The 20,053-nt window shown below is 43.6% G+C and overlaps 2 protein-coding genes across 3 annotated transcripts in view; one reads left to right on the plus strand and one right to left on the minus strand.

The window, feature by feature from the left end:
- MRRF (mitochondrial ribosome recycling factor) overlaps positions 1 to 742 on the minus strand; it is a 20,979-nt gene extending 20,237 nt beyond the window's left edge. The window contains exon 1 of one of the 2 annotated variants that reach the window (XM_075905395.2): positions 643 to 742. The gene's annotated coding sequence lies outside the window, so the exon portion shown is untranslated. Of the gene's footprint in view, positions 1 to 329; positions 468 to 642 lie in introns of those variants that run through there. The other variant, XM_075905394.2, reaches the window with a different exon arrangement.
- RBM18 (RNA binding motif protein 18) lies at positions 422 to 19,979 on the plus strand. The gene is made up of 6 exons (XM_075905396.2): positions 422 to 557; positions 855 to 971; positions 9,993 to 10,119; positions 11,851 to 11,937; positions 16,294 to 16,379; positions 17,919 to 19,979. Exons 2-6 carry the CDS (start codon positions 859 to 861, stop codon positions 18,076 to 18,078), a joined length of 573 nt encoding a protein of 190 aa, XP_075761511.1. The 5' UTR covers positions 422 to 557; positions 855 to 858; the 3' UTR covers positions 18,079 to 19,979.
- Positions 19,980 to 20,053: the final 74 nt, after the last annotated feature.

Below are 20,053 nucleotides of genomic sequence, written 5' to 3' on the forward strand. Positions count from 1 at the left end.
CCGCCCCCGTGATGCACAGCTCCTCCCACTGCTCTCCAGCCCCGCCCCCGTGATGCACAGCTCCTCCCACTGCTCTCCAGCCCCGCCCCCGTGATGCACAGCTCCTCCCACTGCTCTCCAGCCCCGCCCCCGTGATGCACAGTTCCTCCCACTGCTCCCCAGCCCCGCCCACCGAGTCTCCAGCCCCGCCCCCGTGATGCACAGCTCCTCCCACTGCTCCCCCCGAGCCCCGCCCCCCAGGGCCCTGCGCTCACGCTGCTCACTCAATCTCGCCCCCACCCTCAGGCCGCTCCCTTGCTCTCTCAGCCCCGCCCCGCCCCGCCCCAGACCTTAAGCCCCGCCCACTGCTCTGGTTTGCGTTGCTCGGTGCCTCGGGTTCCGCCGCTGGGCCTCGCGCTCCGGCTCGCCGCTCGGCCCCTCGCGCGGCGCTCGCGTCACCCCCCCGCGACACGTCCTTGCGTCAGACGTCGGCGTGCCGCGTCACTACCCCGGGCAGGGGCGGGGCCCAAGGGAGCGGAGCCGACGCTGCGCCGCCGGTCCGGAGTGGCGGGCCCCTGGTGAGTGTGGCCGGCCCGGTGCGGCGCGTGTCCCCCCCCCTCACCATGGCAACGGCCAACAGCCGTCACCCCGCCCCCGCCTCACCATGGCAACGGCCGCTCCGGCCTCCACCTGCCCGCCGCCTCACCATGGCAGCGGCCTCCCCGCCCCGCCTGCTGGGCCTGGCCGGGTTCCGGTCACCGCGTCGTCCCCCCCCCCACCCCCGCGACCTAGAGCCCCGCCTAGGCCCCTCCCCGGCACGGCGGGACGGACCCGCAGCCTGACCGGCCCTCGCCGCTTGTGTGTCCCCTGCCCAGATTGATGGCGGCGGAGATCGGCGCCCTGCCTCTGGAGAACGCCTCCATCCTGTCGGAGGGCTCCCTGCAAGAGGGGCACCGGCTGTGGATCGGGAACCTGGACCCCAAGATCACCGAGTAAGTCCCCGGCCACAGAGCGGCGCCTCCCCAGCCGCCCGGCCCTCTGACCCTCCTTCCGCAGGGGGGGTGGCCCCGCCATGATTCCTGGCGATACTGGGTCATTGAGGCGCTGCTCGTCCTCAGAGCCTTGCCCGCCGCCTTTTGCCACGCGCCTGTGGCTAATCTTTAACATGAGCGTTAATACACTGTGCTTAAAACAGCCCCTGTTTCCTGCATGGCCTCCAGTCCCACCCTGTTCCTGCGAGTGGTCAGTAGAAGTGTCTAGCTGCTGCTGCTGCTGAAGATTTGCCTAAGGATGCTTTAGCAATCGTCTCTAAAGCTGCTAATACTGTATACCAAGTCAGATTGAACGGCCATCAGATTTGTATGCCTAGCCTAGACCGTGTTTACATTAGCATCCCAAGGAAAGCAGAACGAGTGCTTGTTGGGGACAATTAAAACTAGGAGTGACGTATCAGAGGGGTCGCCGTGTTAGTCTGAATCTGCAAAAGCGACGAGGAGTCCTGTGGCACCTTATAGACTAACTGAAGTGTAGGAGCAGAAGCTTTCGTGGGCAAAGACCCACTTCGTCAGATGCATGTGGTAGGTAGTATATAATGACTAATGGCAATCAGAAAGATGGACCATCCAGTGAAAGGGCTAGCCTAGGATCCATGAGCTGAAGAAGCCTTCACCTGACTCCCAGTTGATTTTACTCACTACTCAGGGCTGGATTACCCAATAGGCAGACGGAGCAAATGCTTAGGGCACCAGCAAAGCAGGGGCACCAAAAAAAGAGATTTGACAGTATAGTATTGTTTTTATTTTGAATTACATGGGGGGGGGGCACCATAATCTTTTCAGAGCTTAGGGTTTCTAGCAGGGACACAGAAAAAAAGAAGAGATTTTATGGTATAGTATTGTTTTTATTTTGAATTACATAAGGGGGAGGTGCACCATAATCTTTTCAGTGCTTAGTGCCTCTAAAGGTCTTAATCAGGCCCTGTCACCACTACCCACTGTATACTGAAGTGTTAAACTTACTACTTTTAATTTCACTTGGAAGTAAAATATTGGAGAACATCATTTAAGATTTATAAATGTACAGTAGATAAGTCCTCCTGGCCCTTTTAGGGAAGAGAAGGATACTAAAGTGTTGTCATTTATGGCATCAACATGGTATTTTCAGTAGTGTAAGGAGGGCCTTTTCTGTTTTGTGATTCAATATGTAAGTGATCTAGAAGATAATATAATGGATTAGAACAATGGTTTTCACCTTTCTCATCTGTGGACCCCAGATTGCTCTAACTCAGTGGTTTTCAATAGTGTGTTTAGCCTGAATTGCTGATTTGTTTTCATCTGGATATCCCTGGGTGCCAGGATAGTACTTGAGTATTACCATGGTTCAGTACCTTCTAGAGAAATAGTAAGAAAGGGTTCCAGAAGTGGACAGCAGATACAGAGAACAGCTCCTGCTCTACAGTTATCATAAGAGAGAATTCATGTGGCCACAGTGTTAGTGCATTTTATGCGATGTTTCCATGAGTCACTTTTCAGACTAGAAATCTGGAGATGAAAAGAGCCCTTTTATTTTCTAAAATGTGTTCAGTAACTTGAGACTTATTGGGACACTTTGCAGAAAGATCCCAGTGGATATTTTACTATCTTGTCCTTGTCAGTTAACTGAACAGCTGCTACAAAGAATATAGTATGACCCTAATCTCTTAAATTTTGCTGTCACATTATTTGTGTAAGCATCACACTTCCCTGGCCTTGGAATGATTAAATGCAAATTAAATATTATGTTAACACATCTGAACAGTTGAAGTGTACAGTTAAAATCTCAGGGATGTAGGTGGATTGCTGTAAAAATATGAGATGCTAGTTGTACAGCACACTAAAAATCTTAGGCATTTTTTATAGATCAAAGGTTTACACACTTCAAGTAAATAGGATAGTCTGGGGGGGGAACCTATGTGTCTCAGTCATGGAACCAATTTTTGTTCTGCTCCTTATGTTTTTGCAAGTGATCCATTTTTGCTCTGAGTGCAGTTGCTTTTAACAGAGCAGTGTTCTAATAGTGTCTCTAAGTGGAGACCATCATTAATGTAATATCCTCTTCAATCGTTCAGCTCTAGGCTACTGCCACCTCTTTTGCATTAATTACCATTTTTGCCCCACAGTTGTATTTCTTTGGTTTGTCTGCATTCAATAATTGCACGAGATGATGTGATTAGATATATGGCCTCTTGGAAATATTTGTTTGTAAAGTCCTTGGGGATTCAGGATGCAGGGTCAGCGTGAGGGAAGAAGTATAGTATGCTTGTTAAATAGATTGGCTGTATAACTTCCTCTGACATTCCTTCCTGCAGTGTTCTTACATCTTGTTTTAAGATGTTTTGTTAGAGCCTCTTATTGTAGATCATCACTTCAAATCCAGCCTATCTTAATAATGACTGAATGTTGTTACCATCTGGCAGCTCTTAGGTGTCCTGTGTGAAATTAGTTTGGTGTGTTACAGTCTCAGTTCACTTCCTTCTGGTGATCAGGTGTTCACCCCCCCTACCCCCCAAAAACGCACTGTTACTTTTGCATTAATTGGTCCACTTGTTGATAATCTCATCTGAGGCAGAAGGCTGAATTCCACTTTCACCCTCGGCAGTGGTCCCTCTCTAAAAGGATTGAAACATTGGTGAGTAGTTGTGGGTGACTCTTGCATAGCTGCTACTCATTCTATACTTGTGCTGAGGTTTTTTCCCAACACTAAAGATAGTCACTAAAAAAATTCCTCGTTATTGGCAATATATGTTTTTAAACTAATCAAGTTCATTTAAAGTTTTGTAATTCTGTGTTAAGATCTATGTGTATTCTAGTGTTAGCATAAAAAAGGTAGGAGAGTATTCTGTTTTCATTGACAGTGAAAGAGGAAAAGTACTGTAGTTCCTCCTGTAATCCAGGGTATTGTTGCTGTAAATTCAGGGATTGCTAGTTTTTTTGCTGAGTGGTATGGTAAAGATGTAATCATTTCAGCAGAGGACGAAACCATGTACAGGCTTTAAACAGCCTTTCAGTTTACTTCTCTGCAGCTCCCCGTTCCACTTTGAGTAAAGAAACTGAATCTTTAATCATGGCACTACACTAAATGTTTACATATCAGAAGAGATCTCTTGGCTCCTGCCTTTTCTTGATCACCTCTGTGTCTATTTGCTTTTTCTTGCCTTTCATTGGGATCTTAGTTATGCTTACCAATCAGGGAAACAAGCACATCTAAAAACTAAATGACAATCTTTGTTTGCAGCAGATCTCAATTTTTTTCAGGGAACTGCCTACTGGAATTTTTACATTCCCTCTTTTTGTAATTGAGTAAAGTTTCTTGATGCTAATATTGTGATTCCCTCAAAAAGAACAGGGTTTATATTTATTTATTTAAATGGATGTCCCAACACTGAACTTAGTATTGAAACCCTTTAAAAGCAATCCATAGCCACAAACTGGGTGCTGTAAAGCCAGTAGAAAATGTGCAAGTTTGAGCACAAATCTCACAGTACAGTTATGAATATTAAAAAGTTGGAACTTAAGCGTAGGGAGTGTTGCTTCCTGCATATTACTTAACCACTAGTATGTGGATTTCAGGAGACTATTTCCTATCTAAAAATTATCAGAATGGCAGATACCATGGCAATTATTCTATTGTGGATTTCTCTCTTTTTCATTATATGTACTGTGGCTTAATAGAGAGATTTCCATGGGCATGCCCTCTCCCAGTTATATTTGCACAGACCTCTCTTTGTAATCTCAAATGTTTATATGGAAAAATAGTATTAGGAAGCATCTAATGCAGGGTAGCAGCTAGAAAGAGGGTAAGCCAGCACATGTTGGGTGGGTAGATTGTTCCTAAAGAGAGGTTGAGTATCACTGGTTGATAACTGTACATGTTCACTTGCAGTTAAATGTTGCCTTTATGTTCAATTTGGTGATTGTTTGCAAACCAAGAGGCTGCACTATCACATTTATTTAAGACAGGGGTGGGGACCCAAGAAAAATCAGTCAGGAGCTGCCACACACCAGAGACTAGGGGGGCCCAGGCTAGTAGATTTTGAGTGCTCCAGCCCCACAGTGGGGCAGCTGAGGGGCTTAAGTGCCAGCACGGGCTCCCCAGTGCTGGGGGCAGTCCCTGAGACTAGGGGGCAGGATCCAGGCAAGCCAGGGGCTGCATCCAGTCCCTGGGCCTGAGGTTTCCCACCCCAAATTTAAGCAAGTATATATTTTCACATGCATTTATTCAGGTCTTAAATTCTCCTCATCTTTTGTTAGAAAATAGAGAGTGATAAATTTTTTTGTTCACCAGAGTATGACGAATACTTATGATTTGTATCAAACTGTATTTGGACGAACATTGGAATTCAGTAAAATGCACAAATAGGGCCTTTTAAATTGTTTAGTTAAAACTTTCTCAATTTCGAGGCATACATAAGAAAAATACATCAAAACACTTTGTTTTAAAGCTGATTAATTATATAAAGTATCTATAGTTTGTGAACTCACCTGATAGTTTCTAGTCACCAGGTCCTTTAAGATATTAGAACTAGTAGCTCTCATCCTCTCATTTCACTTTTATTCTCTTCCAATTTAAGTAGCTGTCCTGCTTTTTCAGCTCACAATCGGTTTCTTAACTTTAAAAGGCCTAGTCATTGAAGTAAACTAGTAAAATAAACTGAAATTAAATATTCTGCAGGTGCAGAAGAGAATATTGCTGTCAAAAGCAGGTTTAGCACTTCAACAAACTCAGATTGTGGGTGATTAGCCAGAAACGTCTACCAGTTCAGTGGTTTGACTTTCTTTAAACTTTGGCAGCAAACATGTACTGCTTAAACACTGTTTTTATTTATACAGTCCCTCCCCGAGTTATGAACAAGTTACAGACCAGCACTTGGTCCATAACTCGAAGTGTTCGTAACTCAGATCCCATAGAGTTACATGGCGACCGCACTGCACTGTTCGTAAGCGCAGATCACCCTTCGTAATTCGCTTTGGTCGTAAGTCCGGATGGTCGTAAGTGGAGGTGGTCGTAACTCAGGGAGTGGCTGTATTATTTTAATAGATTATAGTAAATGTAGGCCTTTAATACAGACTGTCAAACTTCAACATTAATTTTAAATTGGTTTATTTTTAAAAAGACAAATATGATTGTCTTTTTAAAAATAAAGACAAACATTAAACCAATCTGGTTTTAAAAAGCCCTTTTTTCTCCACTTTGTCACCTGACCAGACATCTGTGTATGACTATTTAGCAAGTCCTCCAGAGACCATCTATTGTTCACAGACCACAATTTGCAAACTTCTGTTCTAGGAGTTAGTGGAGTACTAGGTGTTAAGACACCTGGATTCTGTTCTCTGCCACTAACCTGCTGTGATGTGATACTTAATCTTTCTGTGTCTTTCTTTATTCATTTTTTTTAAAGTGCCTTCCTTACAGCAATTGAGGCTAATTGTGTCTAAATCATTCTGAGATAATTACTTGAAGAATATTTTCAAAAAGCAAATATTGTATTTACGATGTTACTTTGTTACACATGTATTGACTTCCATTTTCTTAGTAGCCAAGGAATGACTCTGTGTGTAAGCGTCCATACAGGTTGGACCTCTCTGTCCCAGCACCCTCGGGAGCTGACTGGTCCCGAATGAGGGAATTTGCTGGACCAGAGGAGATCCCCTGCTCCCCAGACCACTTGCTCCCCACATTACCTTCGTGCCCCGCTGCCAGCCCCAGCCACCCACCCGCTTCCCCACCGGGTTGCCATGCTGCTGCGGCTCCAGTAGCCTGGACTGCGCCAGTCCCGCTATCAGGGCTGCCGTGTCCGTGGCCCCACTATCGGTGCTGCTGCGGCTGCCATATCCCCGGCCCTGCTCCTGGGACTGCCACAGTCCCTGCTGCACTGGTCCCAGCCCCGCCAAGCTATGAGCCACCAGCCCTCTTGCCACTAGGACTCCCAGCCGAGACTCCCTGGTCCAGGAACGCTCGTGGTCCTGCTGGACCATGGATGTTGCCGTATGAGGGAGTCCTGATTTTGGGAGTTCCAGCCCGTAGTATGTTTTTCTCCTTACTCCACTGTGCAGTTCCTTGTCTAAGATTCTAACCTGATGAGTTTTACCTGGAAAACAATGTTTACATAAGTTATTGTTAAGACATTTTACTGGCTCCCTATGGGGGAAAATTCCCAGTAATAGATTTAGCATGTGGCCCGGTACCTTTTCAGTATCCTTGGAATAGCATTGTTCAGAGGAAGCCTTGAGTGTGTTTGAATAGCGCTCAGGGTGCCAGGAGGAAGGCCAACGGAAAAGGAAACGGGAGAGCTGCTGGTTTGTCTCACATTTGCATCAGATGACAGGAAGTGGAAAATGGGGTTGGCTGAAGCAATCTGAGAGGGCCACATGTGTGAATAGCTCAAAGCTCCATGTAGCTCAAGTGATTGGTCTAATAAAGTTTTCAAGCATGGGATTTTTACAGCAGACCACTTCTTTTTGGGACTACATACTTCCTTGGCAAGTCTTCCTTCACTTCTGAATTTCACGTTATTTGTAAACCCCCTTGGTTAAACTTTTGATTATTATTAATGATCTAAAAGTATCAATAGCTAAAAGGCGCATTCTGAGCCTACCATTTTTTACTCCTACGAGACGGCCATTCTGAGTAGTTCATCCAGAATAGATTTATCCAGCATTTGTAGAAATTTGGCTAATTGTGGCTTGATGATAAAGGGTGTTTATGTCAAATGTGACCTGAATATAATCTGCTGGAGATATCTTCCAGATTATTGTATTTTAGGACATTTACAAACTACCACTCTGCTGCCAAGAAAGTAAAAATAAATAGTCACTATTTGGATGAGTGGGCTTTCATAAGAAAAACAAACTCTGTTCCCTTTGGCAAGGTCGCTATATAAATTAGGGTTTTTTTTCTCAACAAAATATGGTCAGAGACATTGTTTCCTTCTACTTTGAAACAATATTTGGTGAAAGAACAGTTTGGTCGGGGCTCTATTTTCATACTTCTAAAAATAGCTAATAAAACATTACTTAATGATGTGAAAATGCCTTTCAAAAGGCCCTGGAATTTCAATAAGTTTCCTGGGTCTGGATGATGTGACTGGGAGTGGTCTCCATATCTTGAAGAATTTAGCACCTCAAGAGTGCACATCCTAGAAATGGATGTTAAGTTGTCTGGATTTGTTGATTGTGTGGCTTTGGATGCAACAGGAAGGGAAAGAGTGGTGAACTTTGCCAGCATCTTATTAATTCCATCATTTTTGCTTAGAAGCTTTTAAATATATTTTCTGATGTCTAACTTGCTCCTATTCTCCTGAGCAGCGATTGTGTTTACAAGTCTTTTGGCAGAACATAGTTTAGATAATCATATCAGTATTTCATCTGTGCTTGTAAGAGGTGGAAGGCTTTTCTGATAATCAATTAAAATATGCTTTAATCCTGTCCAAAACAACTTTCACATCTACCAGTGGCCTGAAAGTTTGCTGCACCTTCACCCTTTAAACACCACACATCCTGCACGTCCACTTTAGCCAGTCCTGGAAGATTACTTAGTTTCCAGGAACTCTCTTGCCTTTAGCCTGAAAAAATGTTTGAAACCGGCTTTAATTAGGGAAAAGGTCTGTGTATCCTCACTTTTCATGTATCTTGCTGAAAGTCCTTGGTACATTGGCAGTTGTGGATTAACAATTGAACTTATGAGTTTGTGCATAGGCAGCTTTTAATTTTTATTTTCTTTCACTCAAGAATCTCATTGTGTTGCACATATTAAGTTTGAGGTAGAGAGGCAAGTATTCTACCCATTTAACATAGTGGAAAATAGGCACGGAGAAGTCATGTGACTTGCTACATCTGTACAGCAAGTCACAATGAGGTCTGGCTGCAGTTACTCCAGGTATTATTTCATGTTGTGGAGGAAGAAGTCTGGCCCAGTAAAGCGTTAGTCCATTTAGTTTCTTCTCAAATCAACTGCCATCATTCAGAGACTGTGGTGGAGGGAAACAACAAAAGTTCAGAGAACTTGCAGAATTAACTTTCACCTAACAAAATTAGTCCTTAGTTTGTGTGTCTGGTGCACTAACCTGCAAAACAAACACATCAAGCACAAAATCTTAAGCAATATGTGCAGTTATATAGCTGAGTTTTAGATTTTGCTTAACAAAACACATTTACAAAAATAATTGACGTGCCTGCAACCTTCATGTCCACAGTGGAAATTAAGCAAGTAGAGCATGTCAGTGCTTGTATGCCTCAACCAGTAAAACATTAACAGCTTTCATCTGGTCTTCTGTTACTTCTCGATCCCTTTATGACAAGGATGGGGAACCATATACGGCCCCCTGCTTTCCTGGATCTGGCCCCTGAGGTTCAGGGGCCTCCTCAGCATGGGCGAGCCTGCACTAGCACTCCAGCCCCTCCACCATCCAACCGCAGGGCTGGAGGGTACAAAATCTGCTAGGCTGGTGTGGGAGGGGAAAGCGGGGAGTGTCTTTCTCCTCCTCAGACGGTGGCCACAGCGTCAGCGAGGGGTTGGGTTTTTTGTTTTTACTTCTCACTTGTGTGCAGGCCCCGACTGATTTTTCTGTGCATCCGTGGCCTCCAGCCTCTGCTTTATGGAGTCTTGGCCTTCAGTATGTTGCTGATTCTCTGATTTTGGTATGAAGCGAATATGATTGATCATATCTTAGCCCAGATTGCAAACTATTCAGATGGTACTGCTGGAGATGGATACATTCTAAGGCTTTTATGTTCTGAGTTGACAAAATAGCCATTGGCAACACTGGGTACTTCTGAGATGTGACTATCAGAGGGCTGATGTATGCTAGACTGGTTGGCAAATATCTGGAAGTGAGAGCATACGCTTAAGAGAGAGCACAATACAGGATTTAAGATGCTGAAGTATATGCAGTGCCTTCTTCACTCTTTACGTTTCTTTGCTGTAACTTCATGTGAAAGGTTGCCTATAAATGTCTGTGTTGTGTTTTTTCTTTTCAGATATCACCTCCTCAAACTCCTCCAGAAATTTGGCAAAGTAAAGCAATTTGACTTTCTCTTCCATAAGTCAGGTGCATTGGAGGGGCAGCCCAGAGGATACTGTTTTGTGAATTTTGAAACTAAACAGGTACATTGGCTTTTTTTTTTTCCCCTAGTAACATTTGATCCTTGTGACAGGCTGATTTATCTTTATGGTCTAAATTAACTACATCAACTGAAAGATGAGATGGAAGACAATAATGAAGGAAAAAAGAAAGTGCCTGATCACCTTTCAATACATAAACCCCTCAGCATACCCATCCCACCCATATGGTGCAGTCCCCACAAGTAACAGAGGTGGTTTCCCCACTGCCTCCCTGGGGCTGTTTTGCTAAAGCTTTTTGGCGAAAACTGGGATGAGCAAGCCATTAGATTGAGTGCAGAGTGGTCTAATATAGACTGAAGGTGCTTGTTAATAACCGGTATAAATTCTTAGTTTCAAATTATGTGGCATACTAAACCTAGCGCTACCACTGCTATTTCCTCCCGGTTTTTTGCTCTTCTAGCCCCGATGCTTCAGGAAGACACAAACCCCCACCCTTGTACAACTCTCCACCTGTGTAATGCTGTCCATCTGTTGGGAATGTGGGGAAGGAAATATTCCCTCCTGATCCCTGTGGGGCTTATTTTATACTCTAAAGCATGGGTTGACATTTCGGTTGCCTGTATTATTATGGTCACAAATGGTGTCACAGTTCAACTAGGATTGGATGCAGCTGCAAGGAGCTGCACGGATAAAGTGTCTGTTTTGTGTGGCCTTCCTCTTTTGTTGCTGTATCACCAATCAGGAGGTGGAATAAAGCCATAACATACAGCTCAGTATCATTCCCTGATAGCTCAGGAAGTAACATTGGACCGCTGATGCAGGATAGGGAGGAACTTGGGAAAATAATACAGCCATGAAGGTTAATAGTAGTGGGATCACTGCATAGAAGCATTTTGGGGCAGCAGAATAAGTGTAAGAAGCAGTTGTAATTTGAACTTTAAGGCTTTTTAAAGTAGTGAGCAAGAAATTAACTCCTGAGTTCAAGCTAACAACAGACTGACTGTCATTTCCTCCCTCCTCCACCATCTTCTGCAATTGAATGGAACCTTTTGGAAACTCATTTTTCAGAGGCCGTGACAGACAAGTTGGGTAGGAAGAAATAGCAGGATCTACTAGAACCTGGCCTGAATCAGCCAATTAATATTAAGGATTCAGGAAAACAGTGATTATATTGCTTCGTCCGTGGTAGGGATGTAAAATCCCATTTAGTCAGTTAACTGGTTAAACGTTATGTTTAACCCGTTAGCCACTTACATGGGGCAGTTGGGAAGCTGCTCCAGCCCAGCTTGGCCACTGGCTAACTCGTAAGCATCACCTAATAAAGTTAATCATTGACATCTCTAGTATGTGGCTGATCTTCATAGTCTATCCCTTTGTCTAATTTTCAAATCTTTGTAATACTAATTATTTAACAGAATAGGTGTAAAACCCATAGTTTAGGCAAGCCTTAGTGAGAGAGATACAAATAGTAAATTGCAGGTGTTTCCCATAGGTAACTGAGCAATGTAAACACTGTTCTTTATTGGAAGTTTCTGTAATGTTTTTATTCTGCCATGAGTAAAAGCCTTATGAGTAATCTCTGCAGTAGTTTATAAGGATATAGTAACTTGTATGGGTGCTTAGGGTTCCCAGAAACACTAACTGAACTGTAGCATAGATTGTATGATTGACAGGGATAACTAACGTACATCAATCTCATACATGCAAGAAAGGGTCCTTAGATTTTGATAAAAGATTGAGTTGGTTTATTTAGTTAACTGTCTTTTGGTGCAGGAAGCAGAACGAGCAATCCAATGTCTCAATGGTAAACTGGCCCTCTCCAAAAAGCTGGTGGTGCGGTGGGCACATGCACAAGTAAAGGTAAGCTTTCTACTGCAAACGTTAACTGCCTTATGAGGATGAATAATTTGAGAAAAAAATCCTATCTCTGTGCTATATCAAAAGCAGGGAGAGTTGCATAATTGTCCTCTAACTTTTCATTTAAGCATTCAGAACTTACCTAAGCTTCATGTGTGATCTTATTTTCAGCTTCTACTTTGTTCATAGCTGGTATCATTCTGCTACGTGACTGTTGCTGGCCATCTTATTCCTTTTGTATTTTGACCCTTTAGAAATTGTGTGTTAAATGTTTCCTACAGACTGCTTGACTTGTGTCATAAAAATCAGTTATGCCACATAGTAAAGGACAGGTTTGTATCAATTGTATTTATATAATACTCATATAATTTAGAAAGATGGGAGCTGGTACACAGGAATCCGTCAAAAACAGCATCCTCTCTACCACCCTGTCCCAGGAACTATAGAAGAAGGTCTTAAAATCTCCATAACAACTTGCCCACAAAAGATTAGCTAATGATGTGCTTTTTGTCTGGAAGTCTGAGGATATAGATCACCCCCAGTACTTTTTGGGACTGGGTGGGTCAATGATTCTGCATTTACTAGTTTTTCTGTTCTGCTTCCTAAAAGTGGTGGATTCTTTTGTCTGCAGGTGGTAGAGTCTATTACTTCTGATTTTAAAAAGCAAATCACCTTTACCTTTCATTTTGACACATGTTGGTTTTGGTCTGAGGCACGGTGGTAAGGTCTGTTTGCAAATATTGATTGATCAGTACTGATAAATGCAAAGTAATGCACACTGGAAAATGTTATCCCAGCTGTTCGTACAAAATGATGGGATCTAAATTAGCAGTTACCACTCAAGAAAGAAATCTTGGCATCATAGTTGATCTCCAACATCTCCACAATGTGCAGCAGCAGTCAAAAAGGCTAACAGTGTTGGGGAAGCATTTGTTCAATGCTCTAGAGTTGGAGCACCCATGAAAAAAAAATTGTTGGTGCTCAGCAGCCCTGCAGATGAGCTCTTCCACCACCCACCCTCGCAGTCAGCCCCTGCCTCACCCTCCCCACACTTCCCACCAACTGCAGATTGAGCATTCAGGTGGCACGGGGGGTGGGTAGCATAGCCGGAAGAGATGGGGAGAGGAGCGGAAAGAGGCAAGAAGAAATGGGAGGAGGGCAAGGCCTGAGGCAGAGCACCTGTTGGGAACTGGGGAAGTCCGCACCTCTGGAGAGGAAGCTGGAGAATCCCATGATATAAATCCGTGGTACACCAACACCTTCCATGCTGGCTTCACTTCTGGTGCCCTATCTCAAAAAAGATGCATAAGAATTGGAAAAGGTACAGAAGAGAGCAATAGAAATGATTTAAGGGTATGGACCAACTTCCACATGAGAAGAATTTTAACAGACTGGGACTTTTCAGCTTGGAAAAGTGCTGACTAAGGGGGGGATGTAGAGTTCTGTAAGATCATGAATGGTCTGAGGAAAGTGAACCAGGAAGCGTTATTTAGCCCTTCCCATAACACAAGGCACAGGGGTTACCCAATTAATAGCAGGCTTAATGGAAGTACGGGAAGTCCCCAACTTACGGACGGGTTGTGTTCCAAAGTTCATTTGTAAGTTGGTTGTTTGGAACGTGTTGCACGTTTTCCCATAGACATGATGTTATAAATGATAGGTTCTCAGACTAGCCCGCAAAAGCCTATTTAGCCCATGATGGAGCTGAAATAGAAAAATAGTAGAAATAGTTTATTTAACCTTGAATACTAGTGCTTGAGGAAAGGCAGGGTTAATTAGGGAAGGACGAGGAGGTAAAGGGACTTCTGGCTGATGCTCCCTCCCGCCGAGGGCTGTGCATCAGCCCCATTTCCCAGCTAATAACTCCTGTCCCCACCAACTGTACCCACTCAGCAAGAGGCAGTGAACAGTGCAATCATGAGCCAGAGGACTCTGGAGTGGCAGGGAGGAGCCATGCAGCCGGTGTCTGGAGAGAAATAGTGGTGTTATATGGTGCCTCTTTGAAGCACCAATTCTCTCCAGCCACTGGCTGAACAATTGCCCTCTGCTCCTCTGGAGTCCTTCAGCCATCACTCACGCTGCTCACCACCACCTGTGCCTCTTGCCTGCTCCTTGCGGCAGCAGGTGAGCTTCTGTTGTATGTGGGCAAGTTTGTAAGTCAGATGCTTGTAGCTCAGGGAGTGTCTGTACTTCAGTGCGAGTGGATATTGTGAAGGCCAAAAGTAGATCTAGGTTCAAAAAAGAATTAGATGAGCTCCGAAGAAGAGGTTCATCAATGGTTATTCGCCAAGAAGGTCAGGGAAGCAACCCCCTGCTCTGGGTGTCCCTAGCCTTTGATGACCAGAAACTGAGCGTGGATGTGAAAGGATGGGTTGCTCAATAATTGCCGTGTTCTGTTCATTCCTCTGAAGCTCCTGGCATTGGCCGCTGTTGGAAGACAGGATAGTGGGCTAGATGGGCCATTGGTCTGATTTACTGTGGCTGTTCGTGTGTTCTTATCTTTTAATTTCTTCAGTTTAGGGTCTTTTCTAGTTGTATTTAACAAAGCAACTTTCTTTGGGAAAACCAGATTTTGGGAGCGACTTGCTGCGGTTGAATGCAAACTACCCAACGTAGATTGTTACATATGGAATTCTCCCACCTTTCATGCTGTATTTGTGTAAAAGGCTAATAGGGATGTGAAATGTTGGTTAATCAGTGAACCAGTTAAACGTTAGGTTAACCAGACGTTTAACCAGTTAACTGACTAAGCAGGATCCAGGCTGAGGACCACTCCAGCCCACCTGGAGCAGCCCTCAGCCTGCCAGGCTCCTTCCCTCATCCCTTGCGCTGGGGCTGGCACTGTTGTCAGCTCCCAGGCCCCGCTCTGGGGCTGCTGCCAGCTCCCGGCTCGCAGCCCCTATCTGCAATGGGCCTGGGCTCCCTGCAGACAGAGGCTGCTCCAGACTCTGAAGCAGCCCCTGCCTGTGGAGTGCCCAGGCCCACCGCGGACAGAGGCTGCTGTGAACGAGAGCAGCCCCTATCTGCGGCTGGCCCCGTGCAGGGCTGGAGCAGCTCCTTGCCCTCGGCAGGCAGGGTGCTGCTCCAGCCTGCGTCGGTTACCAGTTAACCAGAGCCAGTAAGCATTTCCCATTTAGGGCGATGCTTACCGGTTAACCTTTCACATTCCCTAAGACTAAGGCAACCTACTTGTTGAGGGCCACCATGCTTTTTTGTCAAACCCTAAAGGCTCAGTATTTTTAGAATACATACAAACTCTTGGAAACAAAATACAGGACTATGTAGCACTTTAAAGACTAACAAGATGGTTTATTAGATGATGAAAACATGTTGGAAACATGTTCTCTATTTTGATGACCTCTTAAATCCTGTAGCTCTCTTGTAGAAGAGTACATGTTTCTCCATGCGTGAAAAATGGTCAGCCCATAAATGGAATTTCAGTCAGCACAGCAAATGTCTGCATAGAGAGGAATTCTGCAGAAAACCCTAATGCCCAAGCAGTGTGGGAGTATGGCAAATAATGTGCAAAAAAGCTTTAGTTCCATTTGCAACAGTCTTTGCAATTCTCTGAATGGAAAGATTTAACTGCAGGAGACTTTTGCTTATTGTGACAAGTGTTTATTTTAGGCAGTGCCAACGCTGCGCTGTATGGTTTTAAAATGAACAGCCAAGGCTTTAAAAAGCAAGGAAACCTTACAAGATGCTGTCATCTTGAGCAGTTTTACAGAAAAACAAACCTGAATTTGGGCGAAATACGGAAGCAGAACGCACTGTGAATATTTCAGGAGGCCCGTTGCTGTCAGAAAAGAGGCTCACACACTGCCTTCTGCTGAATGGAACGGGTTTTGAAGATTTCCACAGCAGAATTCCATATGACCGCATTCCAACAGGAAGCAAGCGTTATGGGTTCTCTTCTGGTTCAGCACTGTCCTTGTACAAAGGCCATATCTATTAGTGCCCTGTAGTAGGCTTACCTTTGGCCAGTGGCTCTATTATATGCTACACTTCAAGTATTTCCCCACCACCATACTTCTAAGAAGCAATTCTAAACCTGAGAAATGGTGGTAGCCTAAAAGATCCAAAATGAAGTGCATGTGATAATCATACAGCATACTTAGACATATGTGAACTCCAAACAGAAGCCTTTTCAAATAAAACAAATACGTTCACTAGGATCATTACATTTTACCATGTGGTTTAACTTAAAGGCTTTTTGGTAAAAGTTGTGTAGACGCTTGCCAGCATAATAAAGTGAGGTTAATCCAGACTGGAAGTCTCTCTGTTGGCAAACCCTGGTGGTTTCAGAGCCTTGGTATTCAAGTTATATAATTACTTCAAATTCTCTTTTCTCACCTGCAGAGATACGATCATAATAAAAATGAGAAAATTCTTCCAATCAGTCTTGAACCATCTTCCAGCACTGAGCCAACCCAGTCTAACCTAAGGTAGGAACCTACATAATTAAAATGTGGCCAAATCTGTCAGTCCAGAGGCAAAACTCCCTTTTGACTTCAGTGGAAGCAGAAAAGGGCCCATCTTTGGGGCAGCTTTTTTCTTTTGTTTTCTGGATCCTAACTAAAACCAGTTACTGTAACTACTGTATCTTAGGGAACATGGGTCCTGCTGCAAAATAACTGATCTGATCCAGAGCAATTTTGACCCTTAACTTTTATCTTTATTGATACGTAAAACCCCTGACACATTATTAAGTGTATATTAAGGCTGGAAAATGCCATTGAAGCTTGAAGGAAGTGCCTGGCTTGCATTTTTCCCGGGGGCTACGTCTACACTGGCATGATTTTCCGGAAATGCTTAAAATGGAACAGTTTTCTGTTATAAGTATTTCCGGAAAAAGAGCGTCTACATTGGCAGGATGCTTTTCTGGAAAAGCCCTTTTTCCGGAAAAGCGTCCGTGGCCAATGTAGACGCGCTTTTCCGGAAAAAAAGCCCCAATTGCCATTTTCGCGATCAGGGCTTTTTTGCGGAAAAGACTGCTGTGCTGTCTACACTGGCCCTTTTCCGGAACAGTTTTCCGGAAAAAGGACTTTTGCCCGAGCGGGAGCAGCATAGTTTTTCCGGAAAAGCAGCTGATTTCTTACAGTAAGTCGTCAGTGCTTTTCCGGAAATTCAAGGGGCCAGTGTAGACAGCTTGCAGCTTATTCTGGAAAAGCGGCTGATTTTCCGGAATAAGTGGCCCAGTGTAGACACAGCCTGGGACTCCCAGTGGCTCTGTATGAGGCTGACTCTGGGGTGGTATCACATCTTGCTCAGACGGGTTATAAGGTAGCATAACTTGCATATAGAGCAAAGACTTTAGGCATGCTTCCCTGGGTCAAAGCAAACGAGAATATCTGAGTGTGAAGGGGACCCTTAATTTGTTGTGCAGTAATGCAGGTCAGATCTCCCACTCGTCAAAACATTCAGAGCATTCCAAGTGCAACTGTAGCTCAGAACTTAACCTAATAGATTCTTGGTTACCACTTTTACCCCCTTTATGAAGTTAACATGAATCTCCCTCTAACTCAGGGGTGGGTATGAAGTGGCCTGCGGGCCGTACAGGATGCACCAGAGTTAGCCACCGGTGGGCTGCCAGCTGTTTATTTTCCTGCAAGTCTGCTGATACAGCTGCTTACAGCTCCGGTTGGCTGTGGATTACCATTCCTGGTCAATGGGAGCGGTGAGCAGCGGTGTCCCGTTCTGCACTGCTTTCCGCAGCTCCCATTGGCTGGAAATGGTGAACCACGGCCAATAGGAGCTGCAAGCATATCTGAGGATACGCAGGTAAATAAAGCTCCAGCAGCCTGTCAGGGGCTAACCCTAGTGAACCACGTCAACCCGTGGGCTGCTTATTGCCCACGCCTGTTCTTCTCCTGATATGCCTGAATATTCTGATGCAAGAGATATTGGATTATTTGAGAACAGTGTTCTGGTCTCTGGTAAAAGACAAGCTAGACTTATCTCTTCAAACTCTCTCCCTTTTCCAGTGTCAGTGCAAAAATAAAAGCTATTGAAGCCAAGCTGAAAATGATGGCAGAGAATCCAGATGCGGAATATCCAGCACCACCAGCTTATTCTTACTTCAAACCACCCGATAAAAAAAGGACTACTCCTTACTCCAGAACTGCCTGGAAATCCAGAAGATGATGATTATGTATGGCTAATGGTAGCAAGAGAGACTGTTTTATACACCTCTGAAATCCTCCAGTGTTTTTGTACTTGTAGATTATGCTCAGTTGGCACTGTCCTTCCCAATTTCACTGTTTACACTACAGTGTTTTATAATCTATTTTAAATGTTCTGATAACTGCGCCATACTGTCAGTGTATGTACAGAATTGACTGCTGTCCAGAAAAAATAAGGTTCCATCCAAAACTTGTGACTTAGATAATCCATGTTGTTAGTCTGGTTTCATTAGTAAGACCAGAAGTGTTAGCCAGATAGAAAATCAAACACAAGAAATGGTCTATTTTAATTCTGGCTGTTAAATTTAAGAAAGTACCTTTTTTCAAACAAGTATTCCACTTTGTTTAAATATTTTAAGCAGAGGGAAAACACAAGAGTTTTGATAAATTACCATAAGTCCTTTTCATCTTCCACACAGCTAACTTTAAATGGCTTTTGCAACCTCTTTAGTAAATATACATGCTATATTTATACACAAGGCAGCAATTTTGTTTTGCACCCCGATTTGTTAAATTAAATCTAGATCTAACCATGGGACAGCAAAAGGATTTTAAATGTTAATATTTCAGAACAATTGTAGAAATCCAGTGTGTCTCACTGCGTAACTATTTAATAATTCCTATATGTAATTTACTCTGTGCTTCTAAAATAACAACACTTAAAATGTAGATCTTGAAATTTCATGTGCAAAACAGTAGAATGTTATTATGTGAAAATACTGTTTAAAGTTTTTATAGTGGCATATCTAGCATGCATACATACATGTAACCCTCCTTACCGATTATTCTTCATAAGCAAGATGCGACAGTGTGAGACTGTAACGTTGCTACCCCAGAGACATCTGGCAGAACAACTACCTCAGAAGGGCACCCAGCTAGGCTAATTCCATTCTTGACTGGCTGGCAAAGATGCTTGGTTACGACAATTAGGAAAACGTGAGTGGCGGGGATCTGGCATAGCAGTGCTATTGTATTCTAGGGGTTATGTTTGCTTTAGGAAGTGTTTAATTTTTCTTTAATGGACCGGCATTTCACCTAAAACAGCACTTGGTCCCTAAAAGTTCCCTGCAACACTGACAGACATGAGAAAAGATCTATAAAACCCATATGCGTCACAAGTGGGAGTGATGAGGAAGACAACTATATTCACTGGTACTGGAGATGATGATCTATGTTGCCAAGGTATCTGATCTCTCACTGCAAGTTTTTATAACTGTAATACAGTTTTCTCACTTGCCAGTCAGTCCTGAATGGTGTCCCCAAACTGATAACCATTACAATGTCCAAACGAGATAATCTAAACTGCCCACGGTTTCTCTCTAGGTAAAAACTTTCTCATTTGTATGGCAAACTTATGTTCTATTTTACAATGCTGTTTATAATTACATTTATGTATAAAATGTTCTTAAAACCCCTAAACTATCTCAACCATAGCTTTACACGTGTTTGAGAGATGCACTGTTTTCAAAGCCTGAAATGGATCATTGTTTAAAAACAGGTCTTTAGCTAGTGAGTTTAATTTCTAACTTTTCTTGTTACCCAGGTACTTGAAGAAAATGAGTCTCCTTTTAGGTTTAGCACCTCTATGAATGATAATGCTATCTGATAAAAATTTTTTTGCAGACTGGGTCTTTGTTTTAGATTTTTACACTTATATGATATAGTCTCACACTTGCAATCCTTGAATCATTTAGACTCGTTATTTAAAACAAGATGGTTGTTTCTATTTTTAATATGAATTTAGAAATAGTTGCATTTGAATGAGGCGTGCTGGTGTGTTCCCTTTTATATTTATTTATATTTAAAATGGGCTCATTTGCTAAGACTCTTACAGCTATGTGTGAATAAATAGTTTAAACCATGTATTTCTTCTTGACTTGAACCAGTAACCTAGGCCGGTGAATGACTAGAGTAAATGGATCTTTCAGTTGGTGGGT

The sequence above is a fragment of the Pelodiscus sinensis genome, chromosome 23, assembly GCF_052426305.1.
Source record: "Pelodiscus sinensis isolate ZL-2025 chromosome 23, ASM5242630v1, whole genome shotgun sequence".
In the NCBI taxonomy this organism is placed as follows: Eukaryota; Metazoa; Chordata; order Testudines; family Trionychidae; genus Pelodiscus; species Pelodiscus sinensis.

What these genes read in the sequence shown, in the direction of transcription:
- RBM18 (XM_075905396.2), top strand. Translation starts at nt 859, where the DNA reads ATGGCGGCGGAGATCGGCGCCCTGCCTCTGGAGAACGCCTCCATCCTG. An exon ending in CTGGACCCCAAGATCACCGA is followed by an intron (nt 972 to 9,992) that starts GTAAGTCCCCGG and finishes TTTTCTTTTCAG; the next exon opens with ATATCACCTCCTCAAACTCC. An exon ending in TGAATTTTGAAACTAAACAG is followed by an intron (nt 10,120 to 11,850) that starts GTACATTGGCTT and finishes CTTTTGGTGCAG; the next exon opens with GAAGCAGAACGAGCAATCCA.